The sequence below is a fragment of the Pelophylax lessonae genome (assembly GCF_965119305.1).
Source record: "Pelophylax lessonae genome assembly, chromosome: 9".
Classification (NCBI taxonomy): domain Eukaryota; kingdom Metazoa; phylum Chordata; class Amphibia; order Anura; family Ranidae; genus Pelophylax; species Pelophylax lessonae.
The window spans coordinates 65,345,471-65,364,069 of NC_138776.1; the positions used below are offsets into that span (position 1 = coordinate 65,345,471).

At 40.7% G+C, this 18,599-nt stretch overlaps 1 protein-coding gene across 1 annotated transcript in view; it reads left to right on the forward strand.

The window, feature by feature from the left end:
• The window catches only part of DOCK1 (dedicator of cytokinesis 1), a 696,032-nt gene that overhangs the window by 290,954 nt on the left and 386,479 nt on the right, over positions 1 to 18,599 (forward strand). Inside the window, exons 25-27 of the mRNA XM_082266717.1 lie at positions 4,539 to 4,645; positions 9,098 to 9,225; positions 11,932 to 12,027. Coding sequence (XP_082122843.1) covers positions 4,539 to 4,645; positions 9,098 to 9,225; positions 11,932 to 12,027 — 331 coding nt within the window. The remainder of the gene's footprint in view (positions 1 to 4,538; positions 4,646 to 9,097; positions 9,226 to 11,931; positions 12,028 to 18,599) is intronic.

Here is an 18,599-nt window from a genome sequence, read left to right on the forward strand (position 1 = left end):
TGCGAAAGAAAATTCTCTGGTCTGATGAAACAAAGATTGAACACTTTGGCCTGAATGGCAAGTGTCATGTCTGGAGGAAACCAGGCACCACTCATTAGCTGGCCAATACCATCCATACAGTGAAGCATGGTAGTGGCAGCATTATATATGTATATATATATATATATATATATATATATATATATATATATATATATATATAATGTGTGTGATTTTTTTTCATTTTTTATTTTTAATACATTTGCAAAGATTTCAAATAAACTTTTTTAACGTTGTCATTATGGAGTGTTGTTTGTAGAATTTTTGATAAAAATAATGAGTTTAATCCATTTTGGTTTAAGGCTGTAACCTAACAAAATTTGGAAAAAGTGAAACGATGTGAATACTTTCCGGGTGAACTGTATGCTAAGCAAAACTAGACTTCAAAATGACAGCGGCTAGTTTCCTTCTCTGGGTTAAGTGGACATGTTTGCATCTATTCATTAAAGAACTACCCATAATACCATTTCAGGTAGAACTTTACAGAAATGTTTAAAAAAATATAATATTATTATTATTATAGTAGATTTATATAGCGCTGACAGTTTGTGCTGTGCTTTGCAATATAAAGGGAGACAATACAGTTGTAATACAATAAAATACAAGAGGGTTAGGAGGGCGCTGCTCATAGCCGCTTACAATCTAATAGAGTGGGGCAAGTGGTACAAAAGGTTATACCTGGGGGGAATGAGCTGATGGAAGTGATAAAAGTTTAACTAGTTCGAGGTGTGAAAGGCTTCACTGAAGAGATGACTTTTCAGAGATCGCATAAAGGCATTCAGAGTAGAAGATAGACAGACTGAGGTAGAGAGTTCCAGAGGATGGGAGAGGCTCTGAAAAAGTCCTGGAGATGAGCATGGAAGGATGAGACTAGAGATCTTGAGGGGGTCTTGGGAGGAGCGGAGAGGACGGTTTGGGTAATATTTGGACATAGGATTGGTGATGCAGCTCAGGGCATATTTGTAAATGGCTTTTTATGTTATTAATATTGTGAATTTATTTCCCTGGGCAATCAGAAGCCAGTGGAGAAATAGGCGGAGAGGGGTAGCAGACACTGAGCAGTTGGTAAGGTAGATTAGTCTGGCAGCAGCATTCATGATAGACTGAAGAGGGGATAGCCCATGGAGAGGTAGGCTTATGAGAAGGACGTTGCAATAGTCAAGGTGGAAGACAACAAGGGAGTAACTGAGTAGCTTAGTGGTTTCTTTAGTTTAAAAAGGGGTGAATTTTTGAGATGTTACAGAGGTGAAGTCTACAAGCTTTTGACAGCGATTGGAGTTAGGGCTCAAAGGACATGTCAGAGTCTGGGATTACACCTAGTACCCTGGCATTTAGTTTTGTATTAATTAAAAAACACATTTAAAATATTGCTAGTATAACTGGCTGAAGTATATACCTACATCATAGCCCTCAGGAGATATCAGAATAACAGTAGGGTATAAAGTGATTTTAAGCTTTGACGATGCCAGGCAAAGCAACAGGTTCACTTTACAGGGAATCTTTACATATGCGTATACTTGCGCTCTTTTCACTCTCCCAATAGACAAAACGGGATACTCTAGTAGTGTAAACAAAATAGGAACCACTTTATTTAAAATGGTTAAAATCACTCACATTTGTTAGGTGAGAAATGTGCTATTCAATCTATCAATCTGGATCCTGATGGGCAGTATGCGTGGGGACGTCAGGGCATCTGACGTCACCATAAATGACGCATACTACCAATCGGGATTGCATAGCACTCTACTTGTAAGTGCTTTTAACCATTTTAAATGAAGTTGTTTCTATATAGTGTACACTAGTGGAGTATCCAGTTTTGTCTTTCTTGCACATATACTGGCTTTATAAGCTGGATTTGTTTGAAGGGGGGTGAAGTCTCTGATGTATTGAGTCATCTGTGTATTATAACAAACATACGATTTATGACCTCTCTGGCAATGAGGTCATTCTCCTCTTGTAAGCACCCACTGGTGTGGAATCACTTGGTGGGCTTTAGTCCACAGATGATATTGTGGATCATTCACTGGCGTTTTGTGGGTCTTTTTTGATGTTTTGAGTATTGCACTTCTGGTGTCACTTATCAGTGAACAAGTTACATTTGTGAGTTTTTTTTTTTTTTTTTTTTTTTAATTCCTTTCATGGTTAGTAATATTTTCTCACTGTGTGTGACGTGCTTTTTCCATTGTGAAGCGGATTAGAGTAGGAGACACTATTCACAAAAAGGGATATATTTTATGTGATTTGAGTGAATTAGCTCAGCATGTTTTCTTTTCAATTTTAGCCACATTATATAATACATGTTGTGCAAGCTGCTTTTTTCCTGTTCTTTTTTACCCTAAAGTGCAGTACTATTGAATGCTAACGCTTGACTTATCTGCTTAAAGCAGGCATGTCCAAAGCCAATTGCGGCCCGCGGGCCGCTTTTAATACGGTCCCACAGGTCTTTTGGAAAAATACTTTGACATCATTCATGACTTTTATTGCTGCCATCATTAATCATCATCGGTGGGTTCATATAGTACTTATGTGGTTAACCCTTTTGTGACTGAATTGGGAGCACGCATGCTCCGATTTGAGATGAATACATTGTAAAATCTCAGTTATTGTCAGTTGGTCTAAATCAGTTATAAATATATTTGAAAAAAATAAATATATTTAGACACAACATGTATACTTGGTGTTATGTCCCTGTTCATATTTTTTTTTAACTAAAAAGTTGACAGACAACTTTTATTACCAATATTATGTAATGTACTTTTACAATGTTCCTGACATATATAGTATTTCAGCTTACTGGATTTTTTTTTCATCTGGCCTTCAGATACGAAAGGCAGAGTGATTTAACCACTTGCCAACCGCCGCAAGACTATATACTGCGGCGGTCTGGTGCTCCTGGGCAAAGCCTCTAGGGGGCGAGCATGCGCTGCCGGAAGCGCTTCCGCACCCGTTCGTTCCCTGACATCCCCGCGCGAGTGACTGGCAGCGCCAATGTCCGCTGGCCACTCGCGATCTTCCACTGGTGAGGGAGAAAGGCAGGCGGTTGATGTAAGCACAGCCGTCTGTCATTCTCCCTGATGTAACTGCAGAGACTACACGATCCTGCTATGTAGGATCGTATGTCTCTGTGGTTACATCACAAGCCATGCCCCTTGACAGTTAGAGTCACGCCCCTAGGGACACACTTAACCCCTTGATCACTAAAAAGTTAACCCCTTCCCTGCCAGTGTCATTTTTACAGTAACAGTGCATATTTATAGAACTGATTACTGTAGTAATGTCACTGGTACCCCCAAAAGTGTCAAAAATGTCAGTCAGGGGTCCGATCTGTCTGCCACAATGTCGCAGTCCCGCAAAAAAAAAATCACCTCCATTACTAGTTAAAAAAAGAAAAAAAAACAATAAAAATGACATAAATCTTTCCCGTAGTTAGTAACCGCAATAACTTTTGCGCAAACCAATCAAAATCCGCTTTTTTTTTTTTTTACCAAAAATATGTAGCAGAAAACAAATTGGCCTGAAATGTTAAAAAATTTTGATTTTTACATTTTTTTTTTTGAGAATTTAATATAAAAAATTTGAAAAATTTTAATTTTTTCAAAATTGTTGCTCTTTTTTGTTTATAGAGCAAAAAGTAAAAATCGCACAGGTGATCAAATACCACCAAAAGAAAGCTCTGTTTGTGGTAAAAAAAGGACGTCAATTTAATTTGGGTACAGCTTTGCATGACCGCGCAATTGCCTGTTAAAGTCACACAGTGCCGAATCGCAAAATAGGCCCTGGTTTTTGAGCAGCCAAATCCTCCAGGGCTTAAGTCGTTAACACCTGTTTACATTTGTCATCCATGTGACGAAATAAAAAGTATGCCGTTTGCAATAAACTTTGCATAAAATAGTTAATTTACATTGAATTTTAATGGTCCAAAGAATGTCGGGCAAAATGGTCGGCCCTCGCGCATGTTCACTTCATCAAATCTGGCCCTCTTTAAAAAAAAAAAAGAATGGACATCCCTGGCTTAAAGTAACACAAAGTGTAAATACAAAAGTTATATTCAGTTAAAGAAAGGTGCTGATACCATTTACTTCCTGTTGTCATCTTGACATCAAGTTGGTTGAAAAAGCTGTATTATGCATTATGGCGCTGTCATTTTTTTTCAAGCCTTCCAACCTTCCTTGTAGTAAAGCTGTAGGGGCAGATATTCCGGCATCTTACAGGCAGAACCTCAAAAAGCTTTAACAGTCTTGGTGAACGTACATGTTGAACACTTGTTTATTTAAATGTTTTAGCTAAAAGTGTGTTTACACTGTTAAAATATTTTGTTTCATATCTGTAAAACTATTGAATACTCACCCAAGAACATTAAAAGCTCTCATATTTACGAATTTGACAATTATGTAATGCTTGTTTTGTAGCCCTGTAAATAGCCAAAAACACAGTACAAAACGAGCATCTGCTTTGTGTTTCAATTAATTTTGTCTCCATTTGTTTGTTTATTTTTGCAGCAAGTTGTTTACAGACTTCATCTTGAAAGTTCCAAGAGATCGCCTTGTACGGCAGAAGCTCTATTGCCTTATTGAGATAATACACAGTGACCTTTTCAGCCAGCTTGGTAAGAAGCCGCTCCTGCCTGTTTCCATATATTTTCTGTCTGATGTTCTTCTACAATGGAATACTCGCATCAAATATAATTACTGTATTTTTATTGAATAGAGGAATCATACAATTATAGTGAAGGTCGCATTTGTTAAAATGCAGCAGTATTGTCACAATGTACACAACATTTCTGTTTGCCTTTACTTTTACTTTTCCAGTTGTGCAGGCAAACCTGTTTTTATTCTTCATGTGGCTCATTCAGATGTTTTTATGTTCTTCATTGATCACTTTTTTTATTACATGATTTGAGCATGACACATTTTTCAATTAAATTAAAATGTTCCTTTAATATTATTCCTTTAATATTATGAAGCAAACTACTGTAACCCACAAATGATAAATTTTTGAGGATGAGTTTACTTGGTTACACATATTACTGCACAACTGTGCTTTGTAATGAGTGTAATGCTGTGAAAGAGGTAAAAGAAGCAGATTAATTTATTTTATTTATTTGGTTAGTTTTTTTTCCAAGGTTTTTGGTACACTTTCCAAGCCTTTAAAGGAGAACTTGTGTTTTTCTTTAACAATTTGCAGTGCCTCTAAAATAAAATGTTAACATTTGCTTTGATACTTAAATTAATCCCAGCACTTTGCCCCAGAAATATACTACTCTAAGGGCTAGTGCCGCTAGTCTTCTGGGTAGAATGTTGGTCAGCATCATCCAACCCACTTTCTGTAGGCCCATGCTATCATGGACTCAACTTTGGGAGTGGGTGAGAGGGGGATCATCTAGCTAGAGCTCACAATACTCCTGAACTTAGTGGCACTCCCATATTGTTATATGAGCACCACTCAGTCCTGGAGATAGGACTGTTTGTCAATGAAGAAGAAAGGGTACCTGTGGCATCACTAGACTGTCCTGGACACTGCAGGGAAAAGTATTGTATAGGATTTTTTTTTTTTTTTTAATAATGAATGAGGGGTGTCAGGTAGGGGAAGGTGGTAAGCAGTGGGGAGGCACCCCCCCTCCCCACGCCTCCCTGCTGTTAACTGTTTATAGAAACACTCAGATAAGCTCAGCTTTTCTTCAGCACCTCAACACTCCTCAATTTAAATTCCTTTAAAGAAAGTGGTTTAATTGGTGTCTGGACAGGACTTACCACCATTACAGAGTCCACTTAAAAGATTTGACATGAAGTAGTCCATATCTCATTGCACAAAAGCATTGTATGCAACCTAACTTCGGGGAGAATGTGGCTTTTAGTTGGTGAGATTGTCATTAAAAAATGATGTCTATGGAGTGGTACTGCTTATTATCCTTGTGGTTTTTTGATGAGTGCATTCTTTCACTTGTAGGCAGCTTCTAAACAGAAATGAGAGGTGATAGAAAGTACTAATATATTTCTGTATTGGACTTATTAAGTTAAAGAACAATGTATTATTGTCATTAATATACAGCAAGCAATTCGATTTTCACTTACCAGTCTACAGTAAACAGAAATGGGGTATTTAATGATTTGCTGTAAATAATCTTTGTACTTTGCACTGCCTTGAACACACCTATTTGTTCTCTGCATTGATCAGTTATTGGTAAACATACATTGTTCTGTATTCCAAATGCTCCTTTTTTACAGAGAATATAGCTTCTGAAAAGAGTCAGGTTTTGGGAGCATTGTCATTAACATCCTTGTAGACATTGCTAATGTGAATGGTGAAACTAGCATAAATTATAGGTCCTCAATTGAACACTCATCAAGGGACCACTTTAACTGCAATCGGTGCCGCCTAAGGAGCAATTTAGAATGCCAAGGAAATATTTACTTTCTGTTTTATGTAATGTAGACCTATTTTATAGACCATTACAGAGTACTTCCTTCTCAAATATACGGGGGAAGTGCCTTTATTTTCCCACAGTCAAACCTTTGCTTGGGGGTTGCATTTTTAAAGTCCCAGTACTGACAGAGTTATTTGTGAGGCCCCTGGGTTGCTAACAGAACTCATTTGTACATCACACAGAATTCCTGATTCCAAGAACCAAGAGATGCAAGACAATATTCTTCCTCTGATCTGACTATGCTCTGTCAGTGGGTTCTATTGATATTCACTGCAGGTTGTTTGGTCTATTGCATCACTCACAACTTCAGAATGTGCATGGGGCCTCTTTATAGAGATTAATATTATTCTCAGTACTCATTACTGTGGTGTTAATTATTGTGAATGAGCAATAATCGCATATGAACAGATGTACTGCTATTTATGGCTTTAATATTGTCATTAAGACTACCCTTCACAGGTATCTATTTCATGTGATGCAGATCTCACCCAACTGTTTAAAATGAAAGTAATGGTGTAAGCTACTATGAGATGTCCTTGTTTTTTAATTTGTCTGATAACAATTGAATCAGATCACTACAGGAAATCTGTGACATTGGCACAATTGCTGTGGTCAGCTGATTATCATCACTCAATGGATTTTACAGATGATCACTATTGTTGCCTTGAGAGAAGGGTGCTAGGAATGTCCGTTACTTCACAAACATTATTGCATAGCCAAAATGATTCGTGGCTTATGCCATGATTATCCTGTGGAAAAAATTGATCAGAGGTCAAAATTTACAACCATCATCTAATATTTTGTGGTTGACTTGGTTTGCCTTTTTTTTTTTGTAATTCTTTTTCATAGACAAGGCTGGGTATACAGTGTATTTCACAAATGTTACCATGATATTGCAATAGGCACGAGACCTCTTGCTATTTGCAGTGGAACAAATTATCAGGTTTACCAAACGTTTTTCCTTGTCCATACAGCAAGAGTGATTAGGGATAAGTAAAGTCTCATCGAACTATAGTTATGAAGTGGTTCTCAAAAAAACACTCACCGTCCATATTTCCTTTTTTTAACAATAAATTGTGAGTGAAACTGTGGCACCAAATAGAATAGACCAGTAAAGATCCCAAAACGAACTGGAGGAGCAAGGAGGGACAGTAGGGTGGGGGGTAAAGGAAGGATTGAAGCGTGGGGGGAGGAGGGGGCGGTAAAGGAAGGATTGAAGCAAGTTGGAGAAAACATGAAAAAAGCATTGTAGGGTGAACAAGGAGGGAAAAAGGGGTAATAAGGGTGGTTACGATTTGCAAAAGGGGGGTCTGGCATTTGAAAGGGTCGCTTCATATTCCTGAGTGCATTTGTAGTCTAGACAGGCAGTAATACCATGTTTGCCTGAATTTCCTATACTACTGTTTCAATGAGGCTGTGTGGTCATTTATGTGTTTTGATTAATTTTTTTTTTTTGAGAACCATAAGATAAGAGAAGGGGGAGTTGTCTGCTTCCATTTATAGCTGTGTTTTATGGATCTGTTGGGAAGGACAGCTTGGTTTGCCTTAATGTGTTCATCTTTTCTAGCCCTATTTTGTGTTTTTATTGGTACTTTAGTTTCACAGAAATTTACCTAAACTCGCTTGACAACAACTGCAAATGGGCCATGGCAAGACAGACTAGATGCTTTTTTTCAGGTTTTTTTTACTGAAAATAAAAACTGTTGTGTGGAATAATTGTTCAGCATGTAATGAAAAGCCAATCTGAAATTTTCTAAGATGTAGATTTTTTTTTCTCAAAGATTTAATCCACCCAAAACTTTTATGATGTATGAACAAATAGATGCCAACAAGTTCAAGCACCTGTTAGCTTCTTTTGGAGACCTTTTCACATGATTCCCAGCTCTTCCCGTCTTCCTCAGCTATTACTGCAAGCTATTATTTTCGCTATCCTTTTTATTTTACTTGATTGCTCAAAACTCATACTTTATTGTTTTTAAAGGTTTGTCTAAAAAGATAGGCAAAAGTAGTTCATTGGTTGACTTCTTTTATTTGACTGCAGTTTTTGTCTTGCCTGGCATCTTATTTTACTTATCTGGTCGGCCTTAATATGTAAGAAATATGGCAAAAGATGAAGCTACATGTTAAAGCAGTCTTAAAATCTGCTTCACTTGCTGCGCCAGCATGTTAACTGTGGGCAGCTTGGGTGTGACTCCTTGAGGCTTCACACCTGGCTGCCCACTGTGCATGTGTGAGCCGGGCTGCACTTTATGAATGGTCCGGCAGCCACCTGGGATCTGCCACTTGTCCCTGAAGGCTTGCGGGCAGGGAGGGGGGGTGGAAAACTGAGGTGTCAAAACTAGGTACCCCCCCCCCCAAAAAAATGGCAGAATTCAATGCCGTAGTTGGGTGGATTCCTTCATCCATCTCAGTTGTGTGGACGGTGTAATTCGTGTGCATGTATGCCCAGTTTGCCCTCTCCCCACACTACCAGTGCTGCTGCTGTCCAAACATGTCTCAGTGGAGTGGAGATACCCTACGACAGGAAGTGTGTTCCTGGGCAGATCACTGGATGGAAATAAATTAGGTCTAGATACGCTAAGTATACTTAGTCATCCATCGTTTACTCTTACATAACAACTTTATTGTGTTCAGAATGCAGAGACATCCTCCTTCCCATGATGACCGATCAGCTGAAGTATCACTTGGAAAGACAGGAGGAGCTGGAGGCCTGTTGTCAGCTGCTGAGCAACATCTTGGAAGTTCTTTACAGAAAAGATGTGGTTAGTAAATAAACATACTATTCTGCATTACATTCTTGCTGTTTAGAACATTTGTAGGTAACTGTTGTCTTTATTATGGTAACTTCCATTGCTAACTTGTTTCTTAAGGTACAAACTCTAGTTCTGGTATCCTTGTCCTTAACCTAATTAGTTACAAATCTGGGAGAAGTGCTTACTTATCATGTGACCCAATTGGCCACTGGCCGCATGTTTGTTTTTGGTCATTGTGTTACTCAGTAGTGAAAAAGTATGACAGCCCCAGAACCTGTGCTTTCTAAAACAAGTCAGCAGTGGCAGTTCCTACATTTCTTTGTGGACTGGTTCCCTTTTAAGGTGTTTTTTTTTTTTTTTTCATTTTGTTTTTTGCTCATCCTTCCCAGTGTTCTCAGTTTTCTGGCTGTTCTAGGCGCACAGCCTGCCTCTCCTCAAGTGTTTAGTCTTGTACTGACATGCCCCTCCAGCACAGCCATTCACTAGCAAGATCAGTGTACTACAGTTTCTTCACCTCCACTTCAAGTCCCTAATGCAGCAGAAAACAGAAGTCATATGATCACTTATCAAAAAGTAAAAACATATACTGTAGATACACATCTATGTATCTGCGTATACTGTGTATATATACTGTGCATATAATGAATATACACACATTTTGCCTATAATTTCTAATTTACACTGAATGGGCTGTTTACAAGGTTCACATACACTATATTACCAAAAGTATTAGGATGCCTGCCTTTACACGCACATGAACTTTAATGGCGTCTTAGTCCATAGGAATTAATATTGAGTTGGCCCATTCCTTGCAGCTATAACAGTGTCAACTCTTTTGTGAATGTTTGACCATTCTTCCAGAAGCACAGTTGTGAGGTCAGGCACTGATGTGGACGAAAAGGCCTGGCTCGCAGTCTGCGCTCTGGAAGAATGGTCAAATATTCCCATAGACACACTCCTAAACCTTGTGGACAGCCATACCAGAAGAGATGAAGCTGTTAAAGCTGCAAAGGGTGGGCCAGCGCAATATTGAACCCTATAGACTAAGACTGGGATGCCATTACAGTTCGTGTACGTGTAAAGGCAGGTGTCCCAATACTTTTGACAATATAGTGTATACTAAGCTGACCAATTACTAATAGATTTATTTAATTTGAACATTCATGTGAAGATTGATATCAGTACATTCGATGATTTGGCAAATGTTTGATAATACTTCCAAAAACTTTGAGTGAATGGACTTTTCTGAAGGAAAACCACATTCACAGTTAGAAATTTGTTCATTCAAAAACTTTTCATCCTGCACCTTCAAATTTTCTTGTCACTGCAGTCCAAAATTAATGTCATTTTGACCCCTCCAACAATTTAGAAAATCCAACAAAACGTACTAAAAAGAACAATTTTAAAAGACTAGCTTTACAGGAATGTCAAATTCCTCATCCCCCTGCTGTACTCTTTGGTTCCTCCTGCCCATCGTTATGTCAATATAGTACACCGCAGTGACCTAACAGAAGGCACAAAATGAGAACATAATATACAGTGGGAGACTAGGCATCTGACTAACCCAGAATTGTCCTTTTATTTGCTGTTCGTATCCTTACTGGTGAAAATCATCCTCATTATTTGTCCAGGTGCTCATTGTCACAGAAACAAAAAGTAAGAGCAAATACAAAATGTTATAGTTGTCACCAGGAAAAGATGTCTGTGTAAGTCTTGCACTGTTCAGTTGCCATCTATATAGGGGAGTGCCTGTCACTTTAGGGGCAGCCATATTGCTAATTTATGTACGCAGACTCCGATTCTCAGGTGAAGTCTGTCTAATAGAAAACATTAGATAATCTGCAGTCTGTAATAACTTGTAACACTAAAACCGCTTCAGATAGAATCAAATCTTGTGAATTAGGCCAACGCCGCTTTAGGCCACATGTGATTTATATCTGTGTATACAATATGTCATACAGTTGTTTGAGTTTATCAAATATTCTATTATATATGCTTCTGAATACATGAACTAATTTATATGATAAAACAACAGGTATAATTAAAAGAAGTGGTATAACATTTTATTTCACATTTGTAATTATTCATAGCTAGGTTTTTATTCTAACAAAATGGTCTTTTTTGCATTTGATTGTACAATGGCAAAGTGTTTTCAGATTGAGTAAATAAAACTACAACTAGAAAATCTTAAACAACTAGAAAGTTTTAAACATGACATCTATTAAAGAATTATTAAATTATTTGGATTGTGGTATATTTAAAGGGTATTTAAAGCCTAACAATGAACTTCTTTTATTTTATTTTATACTCTGGAAAGCAGGTTGTTATATCTGTTTATTATATTCAAAAATATCCATTGATTTTGTCAGAAATCTTGTGAGCGGATAACTTCCTGTGATTTCTGCCTGCGCACAAGGAGGAGTTATGGAGATGAGAATGGGGGGAGATCTGTGTTTTGTAAGCATTCAGCAATGTTGGCAGGAATTTAGAGCAGCTGTGTTGTCATGTAAAAGAGCAAGGAGGAGCATTCTGCAGTATATTCCTGGCACATCAACAGTTATTTTTTCTTACTTGCAGAGAGGACAAAAAACACTTGTGAACATGCATACTATTCAGAAATGTACAATATAGTGTGTATATATAATTTTTTTTTTAATTTGCCTTGACATATGCACCAACATTATGACTTTTTTTTTTTTTTTTTTAATTGTATAGGGACCAACGCAACGACATGTTCAGATTATCATGGAAAAACTTCTGAGAACAGTAAACCGTACTGTAATATCTATGGGAAGAGATTCAGAGCTCATTGTAAGTGACTTTTCTTAATTCTAAAAGTATGTAAGGAATATCTGACACAAGTAATCCACAATGTTGTACAAGTTTTCAACTTTACTGGTAAAATATTTGGTGACTGGCAGGGGGTTTGTACTGCCTGAATGAAAAGGGAGAAGGCAGGTTTGAATACGCTGTATTTGCTAGATACTTTATAGCACTTTTAACCTTTAAAGCTTAATTGAAGCTTTATCAATTATTAGTGTAATGCTATCATGCTGCATAAATGTAAAAACCCAGGGATTAATTCAGTTTTTACAGTCCTAGCTAGCAGCATGCTAGGGAGTCAGACCACTGCTCCACACAGAGCAAGGTGGTCTGGGTCTCTAGCAGCCTAAAACTTCCAATCCAGCGTTCCGATAAACAGTACATGTGCACGCGTTGCTTGCAGTTCTAAGCAGGGGATGTGTAACACATCTGGAAGCTTGGGCCACTACACTCTCTGTTGAGCAGCAGTTTGATACTCTTGTGTGCAGGGTATTTTTATTGTTGCAGCAAAATGAACGGTTAAAAACTGAAAAAGAAGATTCACTTGCCTTTTACTGTTTATGTAGCCTGGCTGCATTCCAGTAATTATTTACAAAGCTTCAGTTGGGCTTTAAGTGTAACTTTACCCATAACTTGATAAAAATGTTCTTTAGCATTTAACATTCCACATTAATAATTATGCTACCAAAATTAGCGTGTGCTGGAAATTGCCCTTCAGCATTACTCCGGTTTCTTCTTGCCAGAGGTTGCCATTTTGCTGAAGCCCAGAGCCCTTAACCACTTTACCACCGGAGGATTTTGCTGTCTTACGTCTGGGCCCCTTTTTGCGATTCGGCACTGTGCGACTTGCGATATTAATAAAAAAAGCGACAATTTAAAAAAAAATAACAATATTTTTCTACTTTGACAGTTAAAAAATATCCAATATATTCAATTTTTGTCGTATATTTAGGCCAAAATGTATTTAGCTACATGTCTTTGACAAAAAAATCCTCATTGAGCGTTTTTTTTACCGCTTTAAGACCGGAAGATTTTACCCCATTCCTGACCAGGCCATATTTTGCGATTCGGCACTGCGTTACTTTAATGGACAATTGCGCGGTCGAGCGATGCTGTACCCAAATTAAGAGCTTTCTTTTGGTGGTATTTGATCACCTGTGCGATTTTTACTTTTTGCGCTATAAACAAAAAAAGAGCGACAATTTTGAAAAAATAACAATATTTTTCACATTTTTTATATGAAATCCCCCCCCCCCCCCCCCAAAATGTAAAAATCAAATATATTTTACATTTTAGGCCAATTTGTTTTCTGCTACATATTTTTGGTAAAAAAATTGCAATAAGTGTATTTTGATTGGTTTGCGCAAAAGTTATCGCAGCTACTAACTACGGGAAATTTGTAACTTTTATGTTTTTTGTTTTTTTAACTAGTGATGGCGGCGATCTGCAATTTTTTTTTTTTTTGCGGGACTGCCACATTGCGGCGGACAGATCGGACCCTTGACTGACATTTTTGACACTTTTGGGGGTACCATTGACATTACTACAGTAATCAGTGCTATAAATATGCACTGTTACTGTAAAATGACACTGGCAGGGAAGGGGTTAATTTTTATTGGTGATCAAGGGGTTAATGTATGCCTGGTGCTTACTGACGTGTGTGGGGGGAGGGGACTATGTGACACAGGCACAGATCGCAGGTTCAGCTATGCTGAATCCTGCAATCTGACCCTGCCTGTCACTTAGGAGATCCGCCCGCTTTGTTTACACAAGCGGGCGGATCTCCACACTCGATCCCCGACGATCGGGGAAGAGCAGCGTTGATCACCGCCGCTCCTCCCCTGGCCCGCATCCCGCTGTGACTGAATACAGCGGGAGCGAGCCTCCGGCGGTGCGCGTGCACCTCCGAGAGAGGGGAATGTCTGGTGACGTAGACCTACGTCGCCAGGCGATAACGAGCCACTGTGCCGCAGTAGCAGCACAGTGAGCAGCGTTAAAGTGGTTAAGCAACACTAAATCTTTAATCTGTCAGCAGATTGGCCTCTAGTGCCTCTAAGATTTTCAGCACAATGTCAAATATAGAGAGCAACACAGCATGTGCAAAACTGGGTGAGACTGTGCATTACTGGATTTTAAACAGTATAGGCACCTATTTTTAATTTTTTACATCGCTATACCTGCAAAAAGGGCCAGCCTGAAGTCACTTAGCAGGACTTAATCTTCTGACTTAAGCTCCACTTTAAAGACACTAGAGGAATGCAAGTTATGTCTAGTAATCTACAACTAACCAGATTTTACCTTCCTTTTTGTAAGCTGCAGTTAAAATTAAAACAAATAGAAAGGTAAATTAAATCTGTCTGTTATAGTCCACACAGGAATGTTTTCTCTCCTCCAGCTATTGTTTTGTTGGAATGTTCACAAATTAAGTCTGCACTGTGTATAAAAGACAAAAGCTTACTATACCAGTATAATCTATAGCTACAGTCAAAAAAGGCAAATAGTGCTCCCAAAATTATAAGAAAACATTTTGTGACCGAGTTGTACCTAATAATAAACCTAAAAAAAAAAAAAAGTGTTACTTTAACCAGTTCCCGCCCGCGCTACAGCCGAAAGACGGCTACAGCGCGGGCTCTAAGTTCCGGGAGGCCTTCTTTAAACGGCCTCCCAGTAACAGGCTCCACGCGCACTCATCGGGGGAAAATCTGTGTCTGCCGTGTCCCTTGGACACAGCCAATCACAGATCGTGGTGAATGGCCAATCACAGCGGCCATTTGCCTCACGATCGGAACATCCAATGAGAGATGATCTCAAATGTAAACATATAAGATCATCTCCCATCGCCAGCTCTCCTTCCTCACACAGAAACTGCGTGTGAGGAAGAGGAGGGCTGATCAGCAGTTAGGGGACACAGAGAAATGTAATCAGGGCACTGATCACCAGTGCCCTAATTACACAAGAGGGAAATAAAATGTCATAACTGCCCACCATCAGTGCCCACAGTGCCCGCCATCAATGTCTCCCATCAGTGAACACAATCAGTGCCCATAGTGCTGCCAGTCAGTGCCCATCAGTGCCTGCTCATCTGCACTATGGGCACTGAGTGTGGGCACTGATGGTGCTGCCCATAGGTGTCCATCAGTGCCGCCTCTCAGTGCCACCTATCAGTGCGGCATATTAGTGCCACCTCATCAGTGCCACCTCATCAGTGCCCATAAGTGCCACCTCATCAGTGCCCATAAGTGCCACCTCATCAGTGCCCATAAGTGCCACCTCATCAGTGCCCATAAGTGCCGCCTCATCAGTGCCCATCAGTGCCGCCTCATCAGCGCACATCAGTGAAGGAGAAAAATTTACTCACAGAAAATAAGAAAAAATTTACTTTTTTCTTTTTTTTTGTAAGAAATAAAAAACCCAGAGGTGATTAAATACCACCAAAAGAAAGCTCTATTTGTGTGAAAAAAATGATAAAAATGTCATATGGTTACAGTGTAGCATGACCGCGCAATTGTCATTCAAAGCGTGAGAGCGCTGAAAGCTGAAAATTGGCCTGGGCAGGAAGGGGGTGAAAGTGCACTGTAGGCAAGTGGTTAACTGACAATTCCGCAGTCATGCAATGCTGTACCTAAATGAAATGTATGTATTTTTTTCCCCCCACAGATAGAGCTTTCTTTTGGTGGCATTTGATCACCTCTGGATGTTTTTTTTTTTTTTTTTTGCGCTATAAACAAAAAAAAAAAAATATATTTTTTTTCTCTTTCATTCATTGACGGACACAGCTCCTCATCTTCTTGACTATGTGGGATATCCTGCCCCTTACAGGAGTAGGACACTAGGCAGAAAAGAACTTGGCTAAGCCTATGGGGCAGTCCCAGGGGATAAACGCCCACTCTCTGCTATAGGTACTCAGTTTTTTTTTCTGCCTTGTCAGGAGTAATGACCTAGTTCCTTGCTGAGATCTCTGGTCTTGGCAATTTTTTTATTTTTAAATGGAATTTTACTTCCTCTTTTTATTATTGTGTTCCTGTGAGATCTACAATCAAGTGACGGACTGGATAATCTACATCCAGAGGGTCCCCCCAGTCTGGCCAGCGAGCGCGTGCAGACCGCAGCTCCATGCCAGGTCTGCCGCGACAAAACCTCACTGGACAGGGGCTGGCCTGCGAGTTAAACGTGTCACGAAAGCGCATACTAACTGGCTTCAGCCTGAGTCGCAGGGTTAGCTGCTGACAGCACCCACATTACAATGGAGCGGTGCCCACCCTGTTCCTGTTGTGGTAAGTAGCTGTCTTCCTCTACCCCTGGAGGGTTTTGGGGTGGACGTAGGCTCGGGGCTCCCCTCTCAGCCAGTCAGTGTTCCCCCCTTTCTCAGGTTGTCTTCTGCAGGCCTTTGCCCCCCATCTGCCCACAGGTCCTTCAAAGCGGCAAAGGTGTTCCCCCTTTCCAGCCTTCATGGACAATATTGTCACAAAATAGTGGGGGTGCCCGAAACGCACCTTTGCTATCCCTAAGCATTTTGCAATACGGTACCCCTATGAGGATACCCTTCTTAAAAAATAGACAGTTCCTCCTGTAGTGGACTCGCCGGTTTCCAGGTGTAATAAAGACACCGTAATCCTGGTTAAAGAGTCCCTGGTCTTTTCAGACCCGGCTGAAAGGAGGTCTGAGGCCTTGACCCGCCATATGTTCACTGTGGCTGGTTCGGCACTTAGGCCAGTATTTGCTATTGCCCTGGTGTCGCAAGCTATGACGGAGTGGGCAAAACTTCTACACTGGGACCTGAAGGGGGAACAGATCCCCCTGCCTTTGTGTAGCTGGTGAATCAGTTGATCCAAGGGCTACAGGTTTTCTGTGACACCTCTTTGGATGCGGCTCTCTTGATTTCTAGACTGTCTTGTCTCGGTGGTCCTGTGGCATATTATCTGGCTGAAATGCTGATCTGCGGACCAGGCTTCTAAGAAGGCCTTATCCGATCTTCCATTTGTGGGGGATTGCCTGTTTTGAGCTTCCTTGGATGACATCAAAGGCTTCACAGGGGAAAAGAGTACTCTTCTTCCTCAGACTTCCAAGGGTAAGGAGTCCCATCGCAGACAGGGGCCTTTCTTCTCGGCTCATGAGGCCTTTTCGTCCCTCAGGGTCTCAAGACAAGGGATCTAAGCCCTTCAGAGCCTACACCGGGGGTTCTAAGAGGACCTGGTCTGGCAAGCCACGAGCGAGTCCTGCCAGACTAGCGAACAAGGCTTCCTCCACATGAAGGGGAGCCCTCACCCTTATCTGGGGTCGGGGGGGCATCTTCGCCGGTTTCCGGATCCGTGAACCTCCCTGATACAGGAAAAGTGGGTCCACAAAGTCATTTGCTGTGGCTACAAGATCAAGTTTTGATCATATCCTCCGGGCAGGTTCTTCCCTTCCAACCTGCACTTGTCCCCAGATCACTTAAGGGATCTCTTTGAGGCAGCGCAATATTGTTACTTCAAGGAGTGATTATTCCAGTTCCAACATCGGGACGTTTTCAGGTTTTTTACTCAAACCCGTTTACAGTTCCAAGGAAGGAAGGCAAGGTGCATCCAATTCTGGACCTCAAGGCGCTAAACTGCTTTGTGTGGGTACATAAGTTCTGAATGGAATCCATTCACACAGTGGTGGCGTCCCTACATCAGGGGGATTTCCTCGCCTTCATCGACATCAAGGACACTTACCTACACATCCCAATATGTGACGGCCACCAGCGCTTACTTCGCTTTGCCGTGGGCAAGGATCATTATCAGTTTGTGGCGTTACCCTTTGGTCTTGCCTCCGCTCCTCCGGTTTTCACGAAAGTATTGGCCCGGCGCTAGCATTGCTGCATCAATGGGGGATAGCGGTACTGGGGTATCTGGACAATCTGCTTTTGCGAGCAGAGTCTATAACTGCTCTGTTGAACATTACTGGAGATTACTCTGCAAACTCTGAGGGAGTTTGGTTGGATTCTGAATCTTCAGAAGTCTGCTCTGGTTCCCTCCACAAGCCTGAACTATCTGGGTCTGACTCTGGACTCAGCCAGAGTGTTTCTTCCTCTGGAAAAACGTAAGAAATTGCAGGAGGCAAATCGGCTTCTGCTGTCCAGCAAGCGGTCATCGCTTCGGTCTTGCATGCGGGTACTGTCCAGGTGGGGAGGCGTCCTCGGCACAGAGTGTGCTCAGGGGGTCTGGACTCTGGCTACTGATCAATGTACTGGAGCTCTGAGTGATCAGACTCTGTCTGGATCATTGGACATGTCGTCTCCAAGGGTGTCGGGTACGGATTCAATTGGACAATGTCACAGCCGTGGCCTATGTCAATCACCAAGGGGGCACTAGAAGTGTCCTGGTGGCTCGGGAAGTAGCTGGCATTCTTAGGTGGGCAAAATGGTTCGTTCCAGCCCTCTCTGCTGTACACATTCTAGGGGTGAAAAATTGGCAGGCAGATTACCTCAGTCGACATGCGTTGGACCAGGGGGAATAGTCACTTCATCCAGAGGTATTTCATCAGTGGTCTCCGGTGGTGTACCCTCGAGGTGGATCTGTTGGCTTCTCTCCTGAACA